The sequence below is a fragment of the Schistocerca gregaria genome, chromosome 5 (assembly GCF_023897955.1).
Source record: "Schistocerca gregaria isolate iqSchGreg1 chromosome 5, iqSchGreg1.2, whole genome shotgun sequence".
Lineage (NCBI taxonomy): Eukaryota > Metazoa > Arthropoda > Insecta > Orthoptera > Acrididae > Schistocerca > Schistocerca gregaria.
The window spans coordinates 645,981,307-646,006,029 of NC_064924.1; the positions used below are offsets into that span (position 1 = coordinate 645,981,307).

Genomic DNA, 24,723 nt, shown 5'->3' on the forward strand with positions numbered 1-24,723 from the left:
CGAAAAAGACGATCGTGTGAAACCTAGCTCGCGCTATTCTCCGCTAGACTCAGAGGGCCATAGACACTGGTTCCCAGGTAGATGCCGTGTTTCTTGACTTCAGCAACGCGTTTGATAAAGTTCCCCACAGTCGTTTAAAGAACAAAGTAAGAGCACATGGACTATCAGACGAATTGTGTGATTGGATTGAAGAGTTCCTAGATAACAGCAGCATGTAATTCTCAATGGAGAGAAGTGTTCCGAAGTAAGAGTGATTTCAGGTGTGGCGGAGTGGAGTGCCATACGACTGTTGCTATTCACAATATATATAAATGACCTTATGGATAACATCAGAAGTTCACTGAGGCTACAATATAGCAGGTCAGCAACTGAAAGCAGTTAATTCCAAAAATTATCAGAGAGTAAGTTTTAAGAGTGATTTAAAATGGAATGACCATATAAAATTAATCGTCGGTAAAGCAGATGCCAGACTGAGGTTCATTGGAAGAATCCTAAGGTAATGCAGTCCGAAAACAAAGGAGGTAGGTCACAGTACACTTGTTCGCCCACTGCCTCAATACTGCTCAGCAATGTGGGATCCATACCAGATAGGGTTGACAGAAGAGATAGAGAAGATCCAACGGAGAGCAGCGCTCTTCGTTACAGGGTCATTTAGTAATCGCGAAAGCGTTACGGAGATGAGAGGTACACTCCAGTTGAAGACTCTTCAAGAGAGACGCTCAGTAGCTCGGTACGGGCTTTTGTTGAAGTTTAGAGAACATACCTACACCGAGGAGTCAACCAGTATATTGCCACCTCCTACGTATATCTCGCGAAGAGACCATGAGGATAAAATCGGAGTGATTAGAGCCCACACTGAGGCATACCGACAATCTTTCTTTCCACAAACAATTTGAGACTGGAATAGAAGGGAGAAACGATAGGTACCTTCCGCCACACACCGTCAGGTGGCTTGCGGAGTATGGATGTAGATGCACATGTAGATCAGTTTCAAAAGATCGACCCAAACACTAAGTACAAAAATGTTATACACAGGTGCATGATTAGGGTCCCATAAAACAACAGCCAACCTGATACGTGTCAATACCTCCGACGGGCTTCTGTAAGGTTGGTATTGTAAATAGATCTTTGAAGAATTCAGTGAAAGTATACAAAAAAAGTCGTTGCTGCTGTTGTCGTCTTCACACCAAAGACTGGTTGCAGCAGCTCTGCATATTAGTCTACAATGCAAGCATAAAAGAGTAGAAAAAGTTAGGTGATGCAGTTAACTGCTGAAAATTTGTTTTAAATCCTTTGCCATAAATCATCCACTGCATAAGAAATTGGTTAGAAAAAGTGGAAAACCATCGTGACATCTCTCTCCTGCTAACAGATTAAAACATAAATGGCCTGCAAAAATGCAGTACGAGGCCTAACGGCAATGTGGTACACAAAAATTCAAATTATATTAGCCACAAGGTTTATTGATTAGAACTGCCTTAAGCATATCCGTTATTATACTGTTATATACTCAAAGAGAAAGGAAGAGAACACAGAGGAAATAATCCGAATGGGACGGAAATCGATATATGTGATGTACATGTACAGGAAAATAAGCGACTACAGTTTCAGAAAAAATGTGTGTTTTATTGAAAAGAAAGAGCCTCACAAATTTAAAATATCAGCAATGCATTGGCACACCACGTTATGCAAGCAGCCATTCGGTTTGCCATTCGCTGATAGAGTTGTTGAATGTCCTGCTGAGGGATATCATGCCCAATTCTGTCCAACTTCTGCGATAGATAATTAACATCCGAAGATGGTGGGAGAGCCCTGCCCATCACGCTCCAGCTGTTCTCAATTGGGGAGAGGTCCGGTGACTTTACTGACCAAGGTAGAAATCTGGCCATGTGCTGTCGGGGATTATGTAGGTCAATGTAACCTCACGATGGCGTACGATGAAGGGCATCAATAAGGTGCGTACAATATCGTCAATGTCCCGCTGTGCTGTAAGGGTGCTGCGAGATGACAACCAAAGTGGTCCTGTTATGAAAAGAAGCGGCATCCCGCACCATCACAGCTGTTTGCCGGGCCGTATAGGGGGCGACAGGTTGATACCCCACCGCCTAGTCTGGAATATAATTTACTGGAATAGAACTGTCTTCAGTGATGAGACCCACTTCAAAACGGGCCATGATGACCTGCGAAGACGTTTCTGGAGACACCCCAGGCAGTATGGTTAACCGTTTCAGTATCTAGTTAGAAACTTCGTTTAGTATGATCTAGGAACATCGACGAGGATGCAATAGTTTCCTTTGCTCTTTAGGATGCTTCATATCGGCGAGACTCCCGGGCTCTCACCATTGGGATGCTTGATGATGTGAGTCCTCTTATCTCTCAACAGTGGGAATCTTAATTTCGGCTAGCCCCTTGCCATTGAGGTGCTTGATTTCGGCGAGTATCCAAGTGCCACTGTCACTGTAACTTCATGGACATTTTACCTTCTTACAATGGTTGTGACTTGTATTCCGCTGGTAGCCTCGTAGTAGCCAGCTTGAGAGTTATGGAGGTTGGATGGAGACACACACACCAAAATCAGTCACCCTGATGATGGGGTTAGAGGATAGTCGCTGAAATCAAACATTCTGCTGGTCTGGGAAATCATTACAGTTAATCCAGTGCAGAACAGAAAACTACGTTAACATACAAGTCTCTTCCAGAATAAGATTTTCACTCTGCAGCGGAGTGTGCGCTGATATGAAACTTCTTGGCAGATTAAAACTGTGTGCCCCACCGAGACTCGAACTCGGGACCTTTGCCCTTCGCAGGCAAGTGTTCTACCACCTTTTTTTTTTTTTTTTTTTTTTTAGATCTCATTTTGTTCGGTTTTATTCGTTGAATCTGCTCGGGGCGGACGTCGTAAAACATCCGTTTGAGCTACCGAAGCACGTCTCACGGCCGGTACTCACAGCCTTACTTCTGCCAGTATCTCTTCTCCTACCTTCCAAACTTTACAGAAGCTCTCCTGCGAACCTTGCAAAACTAGCACTCCTAAAAGAAAGGATATCGTGGAAAAATGGCTTAGCCACAGCGTGGAGGATGTTTCCAGAATGAGATTTTCACTCTGCAGCGGAGTGGAAACATCCCCCAGGCTGTGGCTAAGCCATGTCTCCGCAATGTCCTTTCTTTCAGGAGTGCTAGTTCTGCAATGTTCGCAGGAGAGCTACTGTAAATTTTGGGAGGGAGGAGACGAGATACTGGCAGAAGTAAAGCTGTGAGCAGCAGGGCTGAGTCGTGCTTCCGTAGCTCAGATGGCAATGTTAGACTGTGACAAACACTGTCCTTACGACACATGTGATTATCCGCTTGCTCGCCGCTTGGAGCGCTAGTATCGTCCCAGATGTCTAACGACAACAATTTACGTATGACAGACTATCGTGACTAGGTTCTGGCGGATCTCTCTGTAGTCGCGATATGTATGATCTTTGCAAGCATTTATGCCGAGAAATTTGACAAGTACAGTTACAAAAATTTGTCGATAGAAAAGCATGAAGAGAGTAATATTGTTCAAAAACGGAACAGATGTAGACGGAAAGGTATTTTTAGTGACACATTCGCTGGACGAACTGCTGACAGCAGCGAGCCAGAAATTTGGATTTACAGCTAAACGATTGTTCACATCTCAGGGTGGCGAAATTGATGATCTTAAGCTTATTAGAGACGATGATGTATTATACGTTTCTGAGGGGAAGGTTTTATTCCTGTGAAACCAGCCACTACTTCAGCAACAAGTTAGGTCGTACCTGTTAGTTCTGGAACTGAAACGCCGTCATGCAGCAAATCAAACACAGAGTGGGTGACATTAATTGTAGGCGGAAAATACTTCACCACGTCAAGGAGCACATTGGTAACAAAGGAACCCATGAGCATGCTAGCAAGAATGTTTGCAGAAGGGGACAATGGATTTTTAATGACTCCTAACAATGTTGACAAAAATGGTGCTTATCTTATTGATAGAAGTCCAACATATTTTGAACCACTTCTCAACTATCTGCGAAATGGTCAACTAAGTTTTGATACTAATGTGAATCCAGAAGGAATATTGGAGGAGGCACGCTTCTTTGGCATTGAATCATTGATTCCTCAGTTGGAATCATTAATACAAGCTGGTCAACGTTCTAGAGATAATGCTCCTCTTACTCGGCGTGATGTTGTTAATGCCATCATTGTCACACCATTCACCGCTGAACTGCGTTTCCAGGGGGTTAATTTAGCTGGTGCAGACTTATCCCGCTTAGATTTACGCTACATCAATTTCAAGTATGCATGCCTCCATGGCTGTCGGATGCTGGGTGCAAATTTGAGCCGGTGTAGCATGGAGAGGGCAGACCTCAGCCATGCTCAGTTAGATGGTGCTCAGTTGCTTGGTGTCAAAATGCTGTGTGCCCATTTGGAGGGAACAAGTCTTCGTGGATGTAATTTTGAGGACCCTGCTGGAAGCAGAGCCAACATGGAGGGAGTCAATCTAAAAGGAGCCATCCTAGAGGGTAGTAATATGGCTGGTGTAAACCTGAGAGTGGCCACCTTAAAAAATGCCAATCTACAAAACTGTGACTTGCGAGCTGCTGTGCTAGCCGGAGCTGATCTAGAGAACTGTGACCTCTCTGGAAGTGATCTCCATGAAGCTAATTTGCGGGGAGCAAATTTGAAGGATGCAGCCTTTGAGCTTATGTTAACACCATTACATTTGTCACAAACTATACGCTAGGCCATCACTGTGCTGCTATTGTAGTGGAAACGTGTGCAGTCAGTTGTATAATATGATTACTTTTCCAGAGGCATGAGCAACTTTGTTAAGTTTTTTTGTATAATTGTATAGTTGTATATTTGTTGAAAGATGTTAATGGATGGTGTACATTTACTTTTGAAATCGCAACCTTTGTACAGCAGAAACATTTTAATGTTATCACTGGAGATATTTATTTGTAAATATTTTAGTATCTAGTGGCCTCAGAGTGAAAGAAAATTGTACAGTGTAAATGTAATGCAAAGTATGCATTATGAAGGAAGTGTCACCAAATTTTGTTACCATTTTTTTTTACAACTAGCTGCAAATGCATTATTAAATAGTACAAGCTGATATATAATATTATTTTTAGAGTCTGAATATACAAGGAATTTGATTTCTTGTTATATACTGGAACATGTGTTCAAATATAATGCTAATAGGAGCATGATCTCATTATGTAAGAAGCATATACAAAGCTGCAGTTACTTATAGTTAATTCTTCCCTATCTAATGTGATAGTTTTGCGGGTCTGATTATACTGGTGGCTGTGAATAAGTGACACAATTATGGTATCTTAATAATACACAGTCACTTACTTTTAATGCTGTCATACTTGAATATTCCAGTTGTTTTCGTCTTCTGAATATGCTATTTTGTATATGCTTTCTTATATATGTTCAGTGTAATATAGTGTATATCTTACAGATTCTGATTTTTGTATTTTGAATATATTATTAGTGTTTAAAAGCCAAAGCCATCTAAATAATCATTGTAATAACAGATTAAAAGTAGGAAAAATATTGAAAGATACTTTGTAGCATATCAGAATCATACTATGTATGCGTGTTAAATGAGTGTGAATGTGCATCCCTCAATAGTTGACATCCAGATTCTGTAACGAAAATAGGACTTGTAAGACTAATCTGAAATCCCTGATGTAAGATTGATGCCTGCTTTTCAAAAATTTCAATAGAAAATTCTGTGCATATGTTTTGTTGCAAATATAACAATACTGAGATTGTTCTTTCAGTAGGCTGTTTTTAATAACACAAACCTTGTTAAACAATTTTCGTAAATGGCGGTCGTATAATTTGGTGCATATTTTAAAACAGAGTTCCTCTTCTTTATATCTTACTTAGTAATTTGTTTGCAAGTGAATTTGGCCAAAATATCAGGCTAACTGCTGAGGATCTATGTGACTGATCCCCTAATTTGTACTTGACATATCTGTTCCTATGCCACAGTTAATATACACACGATTCACTACATCAGGACTGCAATTTAGTTGAAGTAGTTATGTTTAGTTATGTTTGCTAGAGCAAATAAATGTCATTTGCCATGTGAAAAAAAAAGATGGTAGAGCACTTACCCGCGAAAGGCAAAGGTCCCGAGTTCGAATCTCGGTCGGGCACACAGTTTTAATCTGCCAGGAAGTTTCGTTTTACAAGTATTTTATTTGCCAGAATGTTGATGTCTAGCGTTATAATTTGTAACGTTTGAACATTAATATAAACTGCTAGAAGATAAAGGTTTACATTTATATTGTGAATGAAATGCAAAATAAAGAGTGTCAGGCATTGACTGCAATAAGTGGTGCACTTGATATTTACTTGTTTCAGCGCCTTCTATCCTCGAATGGAAAACGATGGTTTAAGTACACAGTACTTATATTTTGGCATAAATCCGGATATACAATAAAAACGTAGGTATTTCCCTTTTGCAAATACAAAGTCAGCCCCGCCATGGCCATCCAAAATAACTCTCAGGAAGCAACAATAATTTTAGTTCAAACGTGTCATTTCTTAATCTGACTACCTCAGCATCACTTGATTTAACTTGCCTACATTCAATTATCCTAGTTCTTCTTTTGCTGATGTTCATCTTATATCTTCCTTTCAAGACACTGTCCATTCCGTTCAAGTGCTCTTCCTCGTCCTTTTGCTGTCTCTGTAAGAACTGCAATGTCATCAGCTAATCGCCAAGTTTTAATTTATTCTCCTTGGACTTTAATTCCTACTGAAAATTTTTATTTTGTTTCCTTTACAGCTGGCTCAGTATACAGATTGAATAACATCAGGGATAGGCTACAGCTTTGCCGCACTCCCTTCTCAACCACTGCTTCCTGTTTCTGTCCCTCGACACTTATAACTGCTATATGGTTTATGTACAGATGATAAATAACCTTTCTCTCCCTGTATTTAATCCCTGCCGCCTTTAGAATTTGAAAGAGGGTATTCCAGTCAACATTGTCAAAAGCTTTCTCTAAGTCTACAAATGCTATATACGTAGCTTGCCTTCCCTTAACCTATCTTCTATGAAGTCGTTGCGTCATCATAGCCTCATGTGTTACTACATTTCTCCAGAATGCAAACTGATCTTCCCTGAAGTCCGATTCTACCAGTTCTTCCATCCTTCTGTAAAGGTAGAATTTTGCAAATATGACTTATTAAACTGATAGTTCTGTGATTTTCACATCTGTCACCACCTGGTTTCTTTGGAATGGAAAGTATTATATTCTTCTTAAACCCTGACCATATTTCGCCTGCCTCATACATCTTACCCACCAGATGGAAGAGTGTTGTCATATCTAGCTTTGCTAAGGCAGTCAGTTCTAACGGAATATTGTCTACTTCTGGGGCCTTGTTTTTACTTACATCTTTCAGTGCTCTGTCAAATTCTACACTAAGTATTATATCTACCATCTCACCTTCATCGATGTACTTTCCCATTTGCCTCTTCATTGCGCACTGATTCTTCCTGACTAGTCTCATAAGCTTCAGCCTTCTCTTTATCATTACCATATTCCAAACGGAAGTACTAAGAAATGAAGGTACATGCTTGAAGATCCCTGAGGATATATTTTCAGTGATAAGGAATAGGTCAGTAGGCAGGTCAGTTGAAGAGGAATGGATGTCAATGAAAACGGCAATCACAGAAGCTGGAAAGAAACATATTGATACAAGGAATGTATTTTTGGAGAAACCGTGGGTAACAGAAGAAATACTTCATTTGATCAACTCGAGAAAACAATAAAACCATGAGCAGGTAAATTCAAGAATACCAAAACATAAAGCTTGTAGAAACAAAATAAACAGGAAGTGCATGAAAGGTAAGGGCAAGTTGCTCGTAGATTAAAACTAAAGAAACTGCAAAAAGGTGGGAATTTAAGGAGATGGTACCTGGATAAACTAAAAGAACCAGAGGTTGTACAGAGTTTCAGGGAGAGCATAAGGGAACAATTGACAGGAATGGGAGAAAGAAATACGGTGGAAGAAGAATGGGTAGCTTTGAGGGATCAAGTAGGTAAAAAGACGAGGGCTAGTAGAAATCCTTGAGTAACAGGAGAAATATTGAATTTAATTGATGAAAGGAGAAAATATAAAAATGCAGTAAATGAAGCAGGCAAAAAGGAATACAGACGTCCCAAAAATGAGATCAACAGGAAGTGCAAAATCACTAAGCAGGGATGGCTAGAGGACAAATGTAAGGATGTAGAGGCTTATCTCACTAGGGGTGAGGTAGATACTGCCTACAGGAAAATTAGAGACCTTTGGAGATAAGAGAACCACTTGTATGAACATCAAGGGCTCAGATGCAAACCCATTTCTAAGCAAAGAGGGGAAAGCGGAAAGGTGGAAGGAGTATATAGAGGGCCTATACAAGTGCGATGTACTTGAGAACAACATTATGGAAATGGAAGAGGATGTAGATGAAGATGAAATGGGAGATACGATACTGAGTGAGAAGTTTGACAGAGCACTGAAAGACCTGAGTCGAAACAAGGCCCCCGGAGTAGACAACATTCCATTGGAGCTACTGACGGCCTTGGGAGAGCCAGTTCTGACAAAACTCTACCATCTGGTGAGCAAGATGTATGAGACAGGTGAAATACCCTCAGACTTCAAGAAGAATATAATAATTCCAATCTCAAAGAAAGCAGGTGTTGACAGATGTGAAAATTACCGAACTATCAGTTTAATAAGTCACAGCTGCAAAATATTAACGCGAATTCTTTACAGACGAATGGAAAAACTAGTAGAAGCCGACCTCCGGGAAGATCACTTTGGATTCCGTAGAAATGTTGGAACACGTGAGGCAATACCTACCCTACGACTTATCTTAGAAGCTAGATTAAGGAAGGGCAAACCTACATTTCTAGCATTTGTAGATTTAGAGAAAGCTTTTGACAATGTTGATTGGAATACTATCTTTCAAATTCTGAAGGTAGCAGGGGTAAAATACAGAGAGCGAAAGGCTATTTACAATTTGTACATAAACCACATGGCAGTTATAAGAGTCTAAGGACATGAAAGGAAAGCAGTGGTTTCGAAGGGAGTGAGACAGGGTTGTACTCTCTCTCCGATGTTATTCAATCTGTATATTGAGCAAGCAGTGAAGGAAACAAAAGAAAAATTCGGAGTAGGTATTAAAATCCATGGAGAAGAATTAAAAAATTTGATGTTCGCCGATGACATTGTAATTTTGTCAGAGACAGCAAAGGAATTGGAAGAGCAGTTGAACGGAATGGATAGTGTCTTGAAGGGAGGATATAAAACGAAAATCAACAAAAGCAAAACGAGGATAATGGAATGTATTCAAATTAAGTAGGGTGATGTTGAGGGTATTAGATTAGGAAATGAGACACTTACAGTAGTAAAGGAGTTTTGCTATTTGGGGAGCAAAATAACTGATGGTGGTCGAAGTAGAGAGGATACAAAAAGTAGACTGGCAATGGCAAGGAAAGCGTTTCTGTAGAAGAGAAATTTGTTAACATCGAGTATAGATTTATGTGTCAGGAAATCGTTTCTGAAAGTATCTGTATGGAGTGTAGCCATGTATGGAAGTGAAACAGGGACGATAAATAGTTTAGATAAGAAGAGAATAGAAGCTCTCGAAATGTGGTGCTACAGAAGAATGCTAAAGATTAGATGGGTAGATCACATAACTAATGAGGCAGTATTGAACAGGACTGGGGAGAAGAGAAGCTTGTGGCACAACTTGACCAGAAGAAGGAATCGGTTGGTAGAACATGTTCTGAGGCATCAAGGGATCACCAATTTAGTATTGGAGGGCAGCGTGGAGGGTAAAAATCGTAGAGGGAGACCAAGAGATGACTACAGTAAGCAGATTCAGAAGGATGTTGGTTGCAGTAAGTACTGGGAGATGAAGAAGCTTGCACACGATAGAGTAGCATGGAGAGCTGCATCAAACCAGTCCCAGGTCTGAAGACCACAACAATAACTTTTTTCTCTAAATCTATATCTGTTCCTGTGTACAGCTTACAATCAAAAATTTTGTTTCTGAATTTCAGCTTCAACATGATGCAATTTATTTAAAATATTCCCATATCCTCCAACCCTCTCGAATTGTATCTCGGACTGTTGTGCTAATATTAATTGCAGATTTCGATTAGTTTTTCCCATCTATCGTTCTTACTACCAAGCCCCTATTCTCCCACAAACCTTTCTCCTACTCCCTCCCATACAAACCCCTCTAATCGCCATGACTATCACATTTTCATCCCCCAATACATACTTGCTTTCCTCATGTACATTCTCTGTCTCTTTATCCTCTGCTTGCAACATCGTCATGTTCAGAGAACTCTTGCTGTCAGAGTTGGTTTGCTGTCGACTCTGATGAGAACAACTCTATCACTGAACTGTTCACAGTTATTCACTCTCTGGCCTATCTTTCTATTCATAAGGAATCCTACTCACATTATACCATTTTCTGATGCTGTTGCTATTACCCTATAGTTGTCTGACCAGCTATCCTTGTCTTCTTTCCTTTTCACTCCACTGATCCCTACTGTATCAAGATTGAGCTTTAGCATTTCCCTCTTCTCAGCCATGTTCAAACTTCTCGTAGAACCTTTCATAAGATAGCCAATCATTTTCTCCTGGTCACTTTTCTCATGCCAGTCGCCTCCCAGAGATCTGAATGGGGGGCCTGGTCTGGATTTTTTTATCAATGAAGAGGTCATCATGACATTTTTGTATCCTGTGGATACACATTATGTTTATTTAATGTAGTTTCCATTGCCTTCTGTTACCGCATGCGAGTGAGCACTGGTGATTTTTGATCCTTTTAGGGGCAGTTTCCCTCCCTAAGGGTGAGAGAGTGCTCTGAGCCTTTCTCCACTCCTCTGGCCGCCAATGATGATGATGACTTTTATTCAAAACTTAAGCAGTGGTAAGGTTCGAATCCCAGACAGAGAATGTTATCAACACTTGTGGAAGACATTATCCGCTCCTTATTTATTTATTGTCCTTTGCCATCGGTACTTGTCACCTCGACATCTAGCCGACTAACAATAATTAACTATCCTTTTCACGTTCCCACACTGTGGACACATCCTGTTGGAGCTAGTTGGAAAATGTACATGGGTAGTGGGTCGGTGGAGAAGGACTGTGTGGGACTAAGAGAATGAAAGAGAGATGGGGAGCGGGGATGTAGACTGAGGGATGGGGAGGAATATATGGTGGGAGAGAGGGAGCAGAAGAGATGGACAAGGAGAGGGAAGACAAGATGAACAGATAAAGGTGTGAAGGGGAGGTGGTTCCAGAGACACAGTGGCGGAAGAGGTGAACATGGAGAAGGGGAGGAGATGATATGTCAAATGAGTAGACAACTACAAGCGAAGCCTTGGTGTATATATCACTCTACTACATAAATCTCTTCTCATCCATCATCTATCCACTATTTTACTAGTGTGCTCTGTGTTACGCACATCAGTCACTTACTAGCTATCAGTTGGATGTTTTTCTCAAAATTTCGTATCGCATCTCGACTGTTAAGTCTAGTCACAATCCAAACTTTTTATGATGGAGGCAGTGAGGTGCGACAATTTTAGAACATCGCACGTCGCCAATCACACACAAAAAACACACACTCATATATGACCAGTGGCGTGCATGATCTGTAAGAATGTGATATTCACTGTTATAACGACAATTATTTTTGTTCTCCTGATATGTGATGTAGGTTACTGTAGGTTACTGTAGACTTAACAGCTTTTCCTTAGGTCGGTTCTGAAGTATTTACATATTAAGAAATGCCTCAACACGCTAGTGGAAAAGTCTGTCTGCTACACAAGGAAACTGACATTTTCAGATTAAGAGAAATGTATCTCGTCCCCAACCGCGAGTTTATTGACTTGCCACACTTATCTACTTCGGCACTAATTCGGAGGAATGCCTCATAGTTTTGCAGACTGGTGTTGGGAATTTTATTAATTGCAAAATCGGATCCGCGGTTTAATAATGTGAATCTAAACATCTGCTTGTAATTTTCATCTCTATTACTCTTTACGATAAATCTCTAACATAGCTTTAAGTTTCCTTTTCCCTGTTCTCCACTAAAACAGTTTGATAGATCATTTGGTTAAATGGCGACTGATATAAAACAACGTTCTACAATTGTCATTTAAAATACATTGCTTGTTATGGCAGTAGTCAAGTCAGTCATAATAATATCCCTTCTATACGAGTATATCTGTGGCTTGATTAATTAGTAATCCAGTATCTGTATTATTGTATCTGTAAACTTCGAAGGGTTAAAGTTATGGATTAAAGAGAAGAGACTATTACGCATCTATAGCGTTCAGATAAAGCCATGGCGTTATTAAAGAACGACGCCGTTTTCCTTTGAATGTTATCTTTCCTTCGTCCATCACATTATGAATTTTTTACTGGTCCTGGATCATAGGAAAGTCGCTAGTGGCTAACATTCCGCTTATAATGAGTCTATTACGGTTTGAATGTTAGTAAGTTGTGAGGCACGATGAGAAAGGAAATCGACCATTTTATTTTTTAATGGAAATACACTGTAATTTACCTATTTGGGGAAACTGTGGATAACACAAATCAAGATGACAGGATGGGGATTTGTACCACTGTCTTTCAGCGTGCGAAACCAATGCCTTATCCACTGCACTCTTTGACATAAGATGGTAATCACTTATTAAATTCTCACTATCTATGAACGTTTTCGTGCACTTGTCCTTTGTATTTGTCACTGCCTCCTGACATGCCATTGCAGCTCAGGATTACTGCGACGTCCTTCATGAGAGGTGTGCCATGAAAGCACTGAAAATGTTCAGTCATAAAAAGTAACTTCAGTAGTTGTCGCTACACCGGAGGCTGCATCAAGGTGTGAGAGATAAGCAGATAATAACACGAAGGGGTCAGCGCCATCACCTATGGTGTGATGTCCGAGTCTGGTGAAATACTGTAAGGCCTGAGTGCGCATAGTCAGACGTTTTACGAAATACAGAGGCGCATATCATTCCAGTTTTCCAAACGGCGCAGTCACGGAATGAATAGGCGGCCGGAACAAAGCGACGCCATTGTGCCTGCTATCTCGCCGCTGACAGAGCGACGGGGTGCGTCACTGCCGTAAACAATGTCTTATGCGGCTTTTTCGGCGGCACCACCTGCAGCGAGTAGTTCGCAGCTGTTCGTGACAGCCGTAATTGTTTCGTCCCCTCTGGCAGAGATTACACGGCTGGGAACCATCAGCCAGCTGTGTAACTACCCATCCTTGTGCCCACGCACATACACAAACATGCACACAGAGCCATATGTGCGTCAGACCTTCTCTGAAAGAGTTTTTACGTAGCCTACCCACAAAGGTGATATCCGCTCCAGTGGTGCTACGGTACAGATATTTGCCAATTCTGTCATGAGACGGTTGCTCGACATGGCTGAAGTGTCAGTACTGCATACAGTATACACGCAGCCACCGAAAACGGTGATAAAAAAAAAGAATGAAACATATTTGTATCCTCTACGTCACATGTACAGACGGTTGACACACAATCGTCGCCGAGATAATGACATCAACTTGCTTTAGATGACACAGCTTTAAATAAAACTTCTGTCTCGGAAAATATTTGTAATCTGAGAGAAATCTGTGGACAAGGATACATTTTCATAGACTCTGAAAACGAGAAGAAAAGAAAATCTTTAGGCAACGTGAAGTAATACAAGTAGTATGGAAAGCTCAGAAAATTGGTTCACGCTATGAGAGGAAGATAAGAATCGAAGATCAATTGAGAAGTGCTGGTATTAGAAAAGACAATGGATAGGAATCTCCGCTACTACTCTATTTGTACAACGATAAAACTATAAACGACATAAAAGAAATTTTCGTAAGTGAGATTAAAATTCAGAAAGAGAGAATATTAGCGATACGATTCGCTGACGTTATTGATATACTATTTGATAAGGTGATTATTTGTCCTCAGACAAAGAGGCACTGTAGAGATAAAATAGCAAGCTCCCATATCTCTGTAAAACACTTCAGCAATATGGTATGTACAATAGGCAATAATGTCTCTATCATTAAAAGCTCAAGTCCTTGAACTTTAGACACTTTGTATCCTGGGTACCGTACAATTGCTATGGTCACCCACCGACTGCCAGCTCTATTCTGATCATTATTTTGTAGAGTGAAATTAAAGACTCCTTCACGATAAACAGAAGGGCCATGCAAAAACGTATTGCAGGATCTCTTGAAAGCAATGAAAAGGCTACTGACCACAAAATGTGGTTTCACAGGAACGCAAAGTAAAGTGAAAATACTGAGAAGCAGCAGGCAGAACAGGAGTGGCTAACTGGATATCAATATCCGAGACCATGTAAAGCATGGCGTGAGACAACTCTACTACCTTGGAGGTAATAGAATAAATGGCGGATGGAGCAATGATGACGTCAAATGCATACTACCAGGGAACGCGCCTCACTAGAGAAGCAACTAGTATCAAACACGAACCTGTTATCAAGTGTTGCACTGTTTTGATTTATGTCCCTAGATCGCCACCACTTCGGGTAATGAGTCGTTGGACAGAGAAGTGAATGCTTCGTCTGGTGGGATAGTGAGACCTCTGCATGATTTTCCTCTGTCTAAAACCATTTGGTTCCTCAGCATGTGGGTGCCATATTAATTATTCGTGCACTTATTTTATAAATAGTGCTCAACATACATCTTCCTCTGTTATTCTGGCAAGTGTTTCTAGTTCATTTTTTATAGGGTGTTATTACTTCTGCCACACTCCAAAGGACAAGTAACCTCTTCCACTTCCAAAATTCACTTAATAGATGCTACAGCCTCAGTTATAAGATTAATTATCCAGATTTTGTACGTTCTGCATTAATGTTGTCGGATAATGTAGCCATTTGCTTAGTTTGCTCTAATACTTCTTGTAACTACTCCATTGTAGTATTGCTCTAATACTTCTTGCAACTACTCCATTGTAGTACTGTTTCCTTGAAATAGTTCATCGTCTTGTTCTTTGTACTGGTCTATTCTCTTTAATTTAAGTTAATCACTGTTTTCTACTCATAATTCATGATAGTGTTTCATCCGAGTCCCTCAATATATTAAATATAATCATTCAAAATTTCTTCCTGTGTGTTAATTTCTTTCAGGAGATGTTTGCCATTTAGATCATTTCCGGTTAGGTAACATTCTATACCAGAATTCTTGATGCACTTCCCTCATTAAATTCATCGTATAGCTTTTTCGTTTATACCACACTTCCGTTTTTTGCATTTTATTTTGTGTTTCCAATATTGGTTTTCTACCTTTAAGGTGTATTTTAGAAATGTTTTTGTTTTTAAGAATCGTGTTCTTAGTAACTTGATTTACACTGCTGATCAGCCTTGCTTTTAGAGTTGTTGATGGCTATCATCTTGGTACTCTAGGATAAGTGTTTGAGCTGTTGGTTATCTAGGCTCGAGCTAGATGTCTAGGATTATGATTTGCTGTGTATTTTACAGGGTGTTTTGTTTAGCGTGCTTTTCCCAAGAAATCCTCAAAACATATGTAACTGCTGTTATCACTGCTGTCACACACACCTCTTGTCGTATATATATATATATATCGTTAGCACTTGAGGCATGATGACTGTGCATGGATGTATACCACTGAAACAATATTTTTTGTTGTAACATGTTAATCTGCTTCTGTCAGAAACCGTACATTTCAGTTCTCTTTGCACATGAGAAACCATTACACTTGGCATCAAAAATTACAGTTGAGTTCACATTATATTGAATCATGCCTGAAAACAGAAAATCTGTATGAAACTACTTTAAAAATTATAAGTAAATATTCAGTAATTTTTTTCCAAATGACTGTAGGTTTTTATCTGACGGCATGCAGCCATGATTCTTTACATTTCATGAACTTCCTATTATTAGTCTATTAATTTCTACAAAGACACTTTCAGTTGGTGAACTGTTGTCAAAATCGATTCTTGTCAGAGGTCTTCTTATTATCTACATGGTTATTAACCAGATGAATTAGCAATTGGATTGCATAACTTCCATTTTATAGTGAGCATATTAGTCATCTTTTACCTGAATTATCTTTTACATGTGGTGGCTGCATATAGTTTACAGTTTCTTAGTTCAATATATAATTAAAGTCGAGACTCAGTGGCTTATTGATTTACATGAGTACTAGCTGAGTACCAGCGCTCCCAGGGTATGTTATTGAATTGATTTCTTTATTTACTTATCAAGTTACGTAGGACCAAACTGATGATCAAATCTCCAAGGTCATGGAACGTGTCAGTACCTGAAATTGCAACATAAAACTAATAACAGATAAAATTAATGTTTATGAACCCGAAAAAAGTCAGTTTATAAGTTTAAGTAAACTCAATCAAGAATACACTAAGAATCAGCTCAATTTTTCAAGGAACTCCTCAACAGACTAGAAGGAGTGGCCCATGAGGAAACTCTTCAACTTCGATTTGAAAGCGCGTGGATTACGGCTAAGAATATTAAATTCGGGTGGTAGCTTACTGAAAAGGGGTGCTGCACTATATTGCACACCTTTTTGCACAAGAGTTAAGGAAGTCCGATGGAGGTTTGATTTCTGCCGATTATTAACCAAGTGAAAGCTGCTTATTCTTGTGAATAAGCTAATATTGTTAACAAGAAATGATAGTAAGGAAAAAATATATGGAGAGGGCAATGTCAAAATACCCATACTCGTGAACAGAGGTCGACAAAAAGGTTCATGAACTTACACCACTTATTGCCCAAACCGCCCTTTCTGAGCCAAAAATATCGTTTTAGAATGGGAAGAGTTACCCCAAAATATAATACCATACGACATAAGCGAATGAGAATAAGCAAAGTAGACTAATTTTCATGTCGAACGATCACTCACTTCTGATACCGTTCGAACAGTAAAAAAGCCGATGTTAAGTCTTTGAACAAGATCCTGAATGTGGGCTTTTTACGGCAGTTTAATATCTATCTGAACACCTAGAAATTTTAAATGTTCGGTTTCGCCAATCATATGCCCGTTCTGTGAAATTAAAACGTCAGGTTTTGTTGAATTGTGTGTTAGAACTGTAAAAACTGAGTCTTATTGTGATTTAGCGTCAGTTTATTTTCTACAAGCCATGAACTTAGGTAATGTACTGCACTATTTGACACCGAGCCAATGTTGCACACAACATCCCTTACTACCAAGCTAGTGTCATCAGCAAACATAAATATTCTAGAGGTACCCATAATACTAGAGACCATATCATTTATATAAATAACGAACAGGAGTGGCCCCAACGCTGATCCCTGGGGCACCGCCCATTTGACAGTACCCAACTCACACCTCCACATCACAGCCGTTATCAACATTGAGAAAATGACCTTTAGCTGTCTGTTGCTAAAGTAAGAGGTGAACCTGTTGTGAGCTAATCCACGCATTCGGTAATGGTCCAACTTCTGGAGCAATATTTTGTGATGAACATAAACAAAATGTGTACCAAAATGTGCTGAAATCGCCACCTTTCCCCTCGCTCTGTCCCCTTTCTCCCCTCTCTCCATCCCTGCCTGCCTCTCTCTCCGTCCATCTCGTCTTCCTCCTCCTCCTCTGTCTGCCACTTCCCCCTCTCCTGTCTCTGTTCATCTACTTCCATTTCCTTTCTGCGCCACCCTCTCTGTAAATCTTCTCCCTCTCATCTCTTTCCGTCCATCTCCTCCTCTTCCCTTTCTCAATACATTTCCTCCTTCCCTTGTGCTATTCGTTTCCCCCTCTCTCATCTCTCTGCCTGTCTGTTCTTACACCTGTATCTGCCCATATCTCCTCTTTCCTTTCTCTTCTCATCTTTTTCCTTTCCCTGTTCTTTTCTCTCTCCCTTATCTCTATTTATCTCCTGCTATCTATGCCCGTCTCCTCCCTCACCATCGCTGTCTATGACTTTGTTATGAGACATACTGTACACGATCGCATCTCGCAACATAATGTCTTCATATCAAGAACTTAAAACACATTTTAATTTTTCTTGTCATAACTTGCAAATCTGTTACTCACTCGCGATACGTTTGTTCTGACGGTTTTCTGAAATTAAAGAATTCATATATAGCTGCTACCACATTCACTTGTTTATCGTAATAGTTTGTTAGAGAGGCGATAACTTGGTCGTTAGGAAAAAGTTTTTGAATGAGGCCGATCAGTGCTCTTCCTACCGTTGATAATATATAGGGAAGTTTCACAGTACCTGGGATGTTGTGGGAGTGTAAATGTACCTCCAACTGGGACAACCACTGAAGGCATTCTTTATCTTGTTCTACAAACTTTGGAAAAGGTGGTATAGCTGCTGTAGCAGCCGGTGCTTCTTCCGTCAGGCGCGCAGCGTTGCGAGTACCTGCTGCACCTTTGTTGGTTCGACTAAAACTGAAACAACTGCACTAGCTGTGTGGCTGCGGTGAACGACTAGGGCGCGGGAAAGGGGTGGTGCGCATTTTGGAAGACACAAATGCAAAAAAAATGTACAAGGCCACAATTCTAAATAAAGATAAAATCGAAGAGACATCTTACAACGCCCACCTGAAGACGTTGATTAGCAAAAACAACTAGAAACTCTTGAAGAAGTATGCGCCCCTGCAAAGTAAAGACAAGAGAGAATTAAGGCGTCTGCAACCAAAAACAGAAGTTCGCAGCCGCGCGGGATTACCTGAGCGATCTTAGGAGCTGCAGTCATGGACTGTGCGGCTGGTCCCAGCGGAGATTCGATTCCTCCCTCGGGCATGGGTGTGTGTGTTTGTCCATAGAATAATTCAGGTTAATTAGCGTGTAAGCTTTGGGACTTATGACCTTAGCAGTTAAGTCGCATAAGATTTCACAAACATTTGAACATTTTTTTGAAGGAGTCTGCAGCCGTAGGCGAGTAGTTCGGTTGATGATTCGACGCCAGTAGTGGGGTCTTGCACACTCGTCGCTAACATGGTGACAATGGATGCAACGTTCTCGGAATGCTATATAACAACTTCTAACAAACAACATTGGTAGTTTTATTTTAAGAAAGCAGTTGAGAATACTTACCTTTGGAGATGTATCAAATATCACTAGCGAGATGAGGATGATGATTTTTAGCTCGTGGGGCGCTCAAATGTGCGGTCATCAGCACCCGTACATAGACCCGGATTTTACTCAGTCCATTTTCTTTCCACAATCCAATATAGTTATTCTCACAAATGAAGACGATGATGAACTGATGAGGACAACACAAGTAACACAGCCCCCAGGCAGAGAACATCCCCAACCTGGCCAGCAATCGAACCTGGGACCCTGTGCTCCAGAAAGTGCAACGCTAGACCTTGGACCACGAGCTGCAGCCACCGCTAACCAGACGATGATGAAATACTGAGGACAACACAAACAAACAGTCCCTAGGCAGAGAAATCCCCAACCTGGCCAGGAATCGGACCCGGGACCCTGTGATCCAGAAGAAGCATCGCTAGCCCCCAGGCCTCGAGCTGCGGCCAGCGCTAACGGGACAATGATGAAATGATTAGATAAACGCAAACAATGTCCCCAGGCAGAGAAAATCAAAAAAATGTCCAGGAATCGAACCCAGGACCCTGTGAACCAGAATGAGCCACTAGCCCCTAGACCACGAGCTGCCTCCGCCGCTAACGAGAAGATGATGAAAAGATGAGGACAACACAAACACACAGTCCCCAGGGAGAGAAAATCACCTAACCCATCCAGGAATCAAACCCAGGACGCTGTGATCCAGAAGGGGCCACGCTAGCCCCTAGAGCACGAGCTGCGGCCACCGCTAACGAGACGATGATGAAATGATGAGGACAACACGAACAGACAGTCCCCAGGCAGAGAAAATCCACAACCCGGCCAGGAATCGATCCCGGGACCCTGTGATCGAGAAGGTGCAACACTAACCGTTAGACCACGAGCTGTGGCTATCGCTATCGAGGGTAGTCATGAAACCGGTAAAGTTACTGTTGCACACAAACTTCCAAGAAGTGGAGACATCACTGATAACTTCTGTTCGCAATCCTGTGACGATCTGCGCGACCGAGGCTACCAGGAGCGTCGATTTTATTCACGCCTTGCAGGGGAGCGCCTGGAGTGGAGTGGCCCCAAATCCACGTACCAATGACCGCCGTTTCCTCACCGCCTTCTTTGGTCTTCTATTCAGCATCTTCGTCCAGCGCTTATGGTTACGCTAGAACAGTACTTGCTAAAACATTAAACTGTGATAATTGTTTAACATGGATATTACTATGTTTCTTAAAATATCTCACTGTGGCAATTGTATATCCGTATATTTGTTAAAATATAGCACTGCACTATTTGTATGTCGTGGGCTATCGCTGTTTGTTAAAATATCTTCTAATTGTTGTACGTGGGTTATCGGTGTATTTGTTAAAATACCACACTGTGGAAATTGCATAACGTTTGAAGTATCTTATTTACGAGGGTCGGTCAAAAAGTAATGCCTCCCATTTTTTTTCTACTTAAAAAAATTAAGTTAAGTGAAAAATTTGAATTTGGCGCCATTCCTCAAACCTTCTTCTGCAATCCACTGCAGTAGTAACTTTCTGTGTCAACAGGTGGCAGCACAGCAGAAGTTTGTAAGATGGCCGACATCGATGTTCGTTTGAGACAGCGTTGTGTGATTGAATTCTTGAATGCAGAAGGTGAAACGCCCATACGCATTCATGAAAGACTGAAGAAGGTGTATGGTGTTGTGACAGTAGATGTCAGCACTGTTAGACGATGGGTGCGTCGTTGTAAGGAAGCTGAAGGGCAAACACCGTTGACTGACGAAAAGCGGAGCGGCAGGCCGGTGAGTGCAGTGACTCCACACAACACTCAGCAAGTTGAAGACATCATTCGTGGTGACCGTCGGCTGACTGCAGATGAAGTGTGTCCCATTATTTCTCTTAGTAAAGGCAGTGTGATCACGATTATTAAACAATTGGGGTACTCAAAAGTTTGTGCACGGTGGGTTCCAAGAATGTTAACCGATCAGAATAAAGAGGCAAGGAAAACAATAGCCTCCCAACACTTGCAACGCTTCCGTTTGGAGGGAGATGAGTTTCTGAAAAAAATTGTGACCGGGGACGAAACATGGGTGCATTTTTTTGAACCCGAATCAAAGAGGCAGTCAATGGAGTGGCGTCACACAAGCTCGCCGAGGAAGAAAAAATTCAAAACTGTGCGATCGGCAGGGAAAGTTATGGCAACAGTTTTCTGGGATACAGAGGGTGTGATTCTGGTTGATTTTTTGGAGCAGGGATGCACAATAAATTCTGTTCAATACGTCACAACTCTCAAAAAACTTAAAGCACGTCTTCAGCGAGTTCGCCCAACAAAATCAATGGCAGATGTTCTTCTTTTGCATGACAATGCAAGACCACACACCAGTCGTCATACCTCTGACGAGATTGTCAAAATTGGATGGGAAGTTTTGCCTCATCCCCCATACAGCCCTGACCTGGCACCATCAGACTTCCATCTGTTCGGACCACTAAAAGAAGCTCATCGTGGGATTCATTTTGAAGATGAGGAGGCCGTCAAAACATCCGTGCGTCAATGGCTTAGGAAGCAGAGCTGTGATTTTTACCGTGCTGGGATACATGCCCTTGTTCAAAGATGGACCAAAACTGTAGAGATGGGCGGAGATTACATTGAAAAATGACAAAATAATCCTCAATGTTGTGGTTTTCAACCTATGTAATTGCATTTAAATTTCCTGACAATTAAACAAAGAAAAAAAATAGGAGGCATTACTTTTTGACTGACCCTCGTATGTGCGTCTTCGAATGACTATGTTGACAAATGGTAGGAAATCGGTAAAATACCAACGTTGTAAATAGCATCATATGTTGACCTGTGCTATGGCCTTCTTCACAAGACATCACATTGCCTAGAGTATCATCAACCAAAGTGACAGCCTGCAGCCGCGGGTTGCCCGCTTCGCAGGCACACAAAAGCACTATACAAGTGACAGGCAACATTGATGAACGGCCACAGCAACAACCAAAAAAACAACAACAACAACACAGCAAAGACACCAGGTGCCACCAGGGTCCACTACCGACCCACATAAACACAAGGTAGAGGTCGCTGCAGATCCCAGAACTATTTTCACGCGTCAAACCACGTGAGGCAAAATAGTTCCGAGGGACTCATCTGCCGAAGTGCTATAAAGGCCGGCGCTCGGCCGCACATCGGCAGTTCATCGACCGCCAGCAGATGTGGATAGCTGCCGCCCCGGCAGCCAATGCTTGGATCTTCTCGCTGATCTCTGGATTTGGTTTGGTATATCAGTGAAGTCTCTGGCGGAGACTAGTAGGAAATTATTTCAGATGTTTTCTATATTATTCTTGTATGTAGCTGTGATTCGAAGACGGATCACTGTGTTGTGTTGGTATTATACTTGGAGAATTTGATTTGGTTAATTAAACAGTCTAATAAATTGTTTTCGGAGTTTGATCGTTAGTTTCTTCTGCTTACACAGACATATAATCCTGATCGCAGATTCCTGTTTGAGGGTTTATACTCCAGTGCAAGTTGTAGAAACCAAATTTCAAATATCTATTGAGTTTGCTGTGGTGTCTTCTGATGAAAACTGGTTCTGCCTCGGTGCAGTGATGATAATGTATTGGTTATGAGGCCAGTTGACGACCTACAACCAACCTGTCTGCATGCTAGACCCACTGGGCCTCTACCTACAATTATGGTATGGAGAACTATTTTGTATGGCAGCAGCAACGCTCTCGTGGATATCCCACAAGCCCTGAGTGAAAAAGTGAATGTTAGTCTGGTGATTAGACCTGTTGTGCTACCATTCATGGACAGCATTCCATGGGGTGTTTCACAACTGGATAACGCTTGCCCTTGTGCCCCTGTCGACGTCGACATGCTGCATTGGGCAGGTCGATCACTGGATTTGTCTCCAGTCGAGCACACATGGAACATCATTGGATGAACTCTATCCCACAAACTGACATCGGCACCTGCTAGACACAATGCAAGCGCCTTTCCACTCCTTAACTCAAAATTCTGGCTGCTAAACCGGTTGTTAATGCAGTGGCTTGTCTCGCGCTTACAACAACCTCTGATCTTACAGCGTTACTCAAATAATTTACTTAGACAAACGTATTCCTGAAATCTCACTACTCTACATTATTATGTTTTGTGTTGCTATTGCTGCTGAAACCTAACTAACCTAAGGACAACACACACATCTATGCCCGAGGCAGGATTCGAATCTGCAGTTGCGCGGTCCTGGACTGAAGCACCTAGAATCGCTCGGCCTCCGTGACAGGCCAGTCTAGCTTTAGTTACAATTACTTTCTCTAGGCATGAAAACTACAAATCGTTCACACTTGTCCTCATGCTGTTCCTGTAAATGCGTGGCTGGAGCAATTGAATTTTTCACAACTCTAACCGATAACGTGGTTAATAGTTATCAATATTAGTGCTATGCAATGTAATAAGGAGGGAGCAAAGAAGCACATACTGATGCTAACAGCTGCTCTGAGTTAAAACGTCTAGGCGTGACTTGAATGGAAGTCAGGTGACGGTAATCAGTCTCCTGTTACCCCTAATGGACTAGTTCTTCTTTGTACTAAATGTGTATGTTGATAGGTTCGTGTTTTTCTCTGAACCATGTATTTTCCCAGGCTTCTGTCATGGGATGTTTTCGAATCCGCTTACATTGCGTGATGTATATATTGTGCGTATCCTAAATGTACTGTTTCATTTCGGAATTTCGCATCTCTCTCCTTTTTTTTTTAATTGTGGACATGTTCACCTTTTCGTCTCACTTCTTCATACATACCTACTATTGCCTAAATGTCCACCTTTGTGGAGACAATCAAAATTAGTATCATTATACAATGTAAATTCATTTCTCAACACAGACCACTACCCACACTTTAGACTCATTGTTTCATGATGCAACATAACACACACTAGTAGCTGACATCAGCATCATGGCAACGATGATTTCTTTCCAGTTTGTGTACCGCAATTTCTCTTTTGCTTTCCTGGATAATTGACTGAGCAATTCATCCGTAATGAGTGAGATGAAGTTGAATAGGGTAAGACGTTAGTATTATAATTTCAGAGCATTTGTGTAAGGATTCGATGAGAAAAAAATGCATTGTAGTACGAAAGTGAAATGAAAGAGATATTATTAATACTATGAAATGAAATGATAATTAAATTGACGTGCGAACGCACACGCTGTGCTGGAAATCGTACAGGACATGGTAGATTAATCTGCCACAAGTAATGAGTAGTTGTTGTTGTGGTCTTCAGTCTATAGACTGGTTTGATGCAGCTATCCATACTACTCTATCCTGTGCAAGCTTCTTCATCTCCCAGTAGCTACTGCAACCTACATCCTTCTGAATCTGTTTAGTGTATTCATCTCTCCGGTCTCCCTCTACGATTTTTACCCTGCACGCTGCCCTCCAATACAAAATTGGTGATCCCTTGATGCCTCAGAACATGCCCTTCCAACCAATCCCTTCTTCTAGTCAAGTTGTGCCACAAATATCTCTTCTCCCCAATTCTATTCAATACATCCTCATTAGTTATGTGATCCAACCATCAAACCTTCAGCATTCTTCTGTAGCACCACATTTCGAAAGGTTCTATTCCCTTTTTGCCTA

General features: G+C 41.2%; 1 protein-coding gene across 1 annotated transcript; it reads left to right on the plus strand.

Annotated features, from left to right (window-relative positions):
* The first annotated feature begins 3,352 nt into the window (after positions 1 to 3,352).
* LOC126272295 (BTB/POZ domain-containing protein KCTD9-like) lies at positions 3,353 to 5,352 on the plus strand. Its single transcript, XM_049975059.1, is given in 2 exon segments — positions 3,353 to 3,723; positions 3,726 to 5,352. Coding segments are annotated over 2 exon segments (1,218 nt in total). The 5' UTR covers positions 3,353 to 3,527; the 3' UTR covers positions 4,748 to 5,352.
* Positions 5,353 to 24,723: the final 19,371 nt, after the last annotated feature.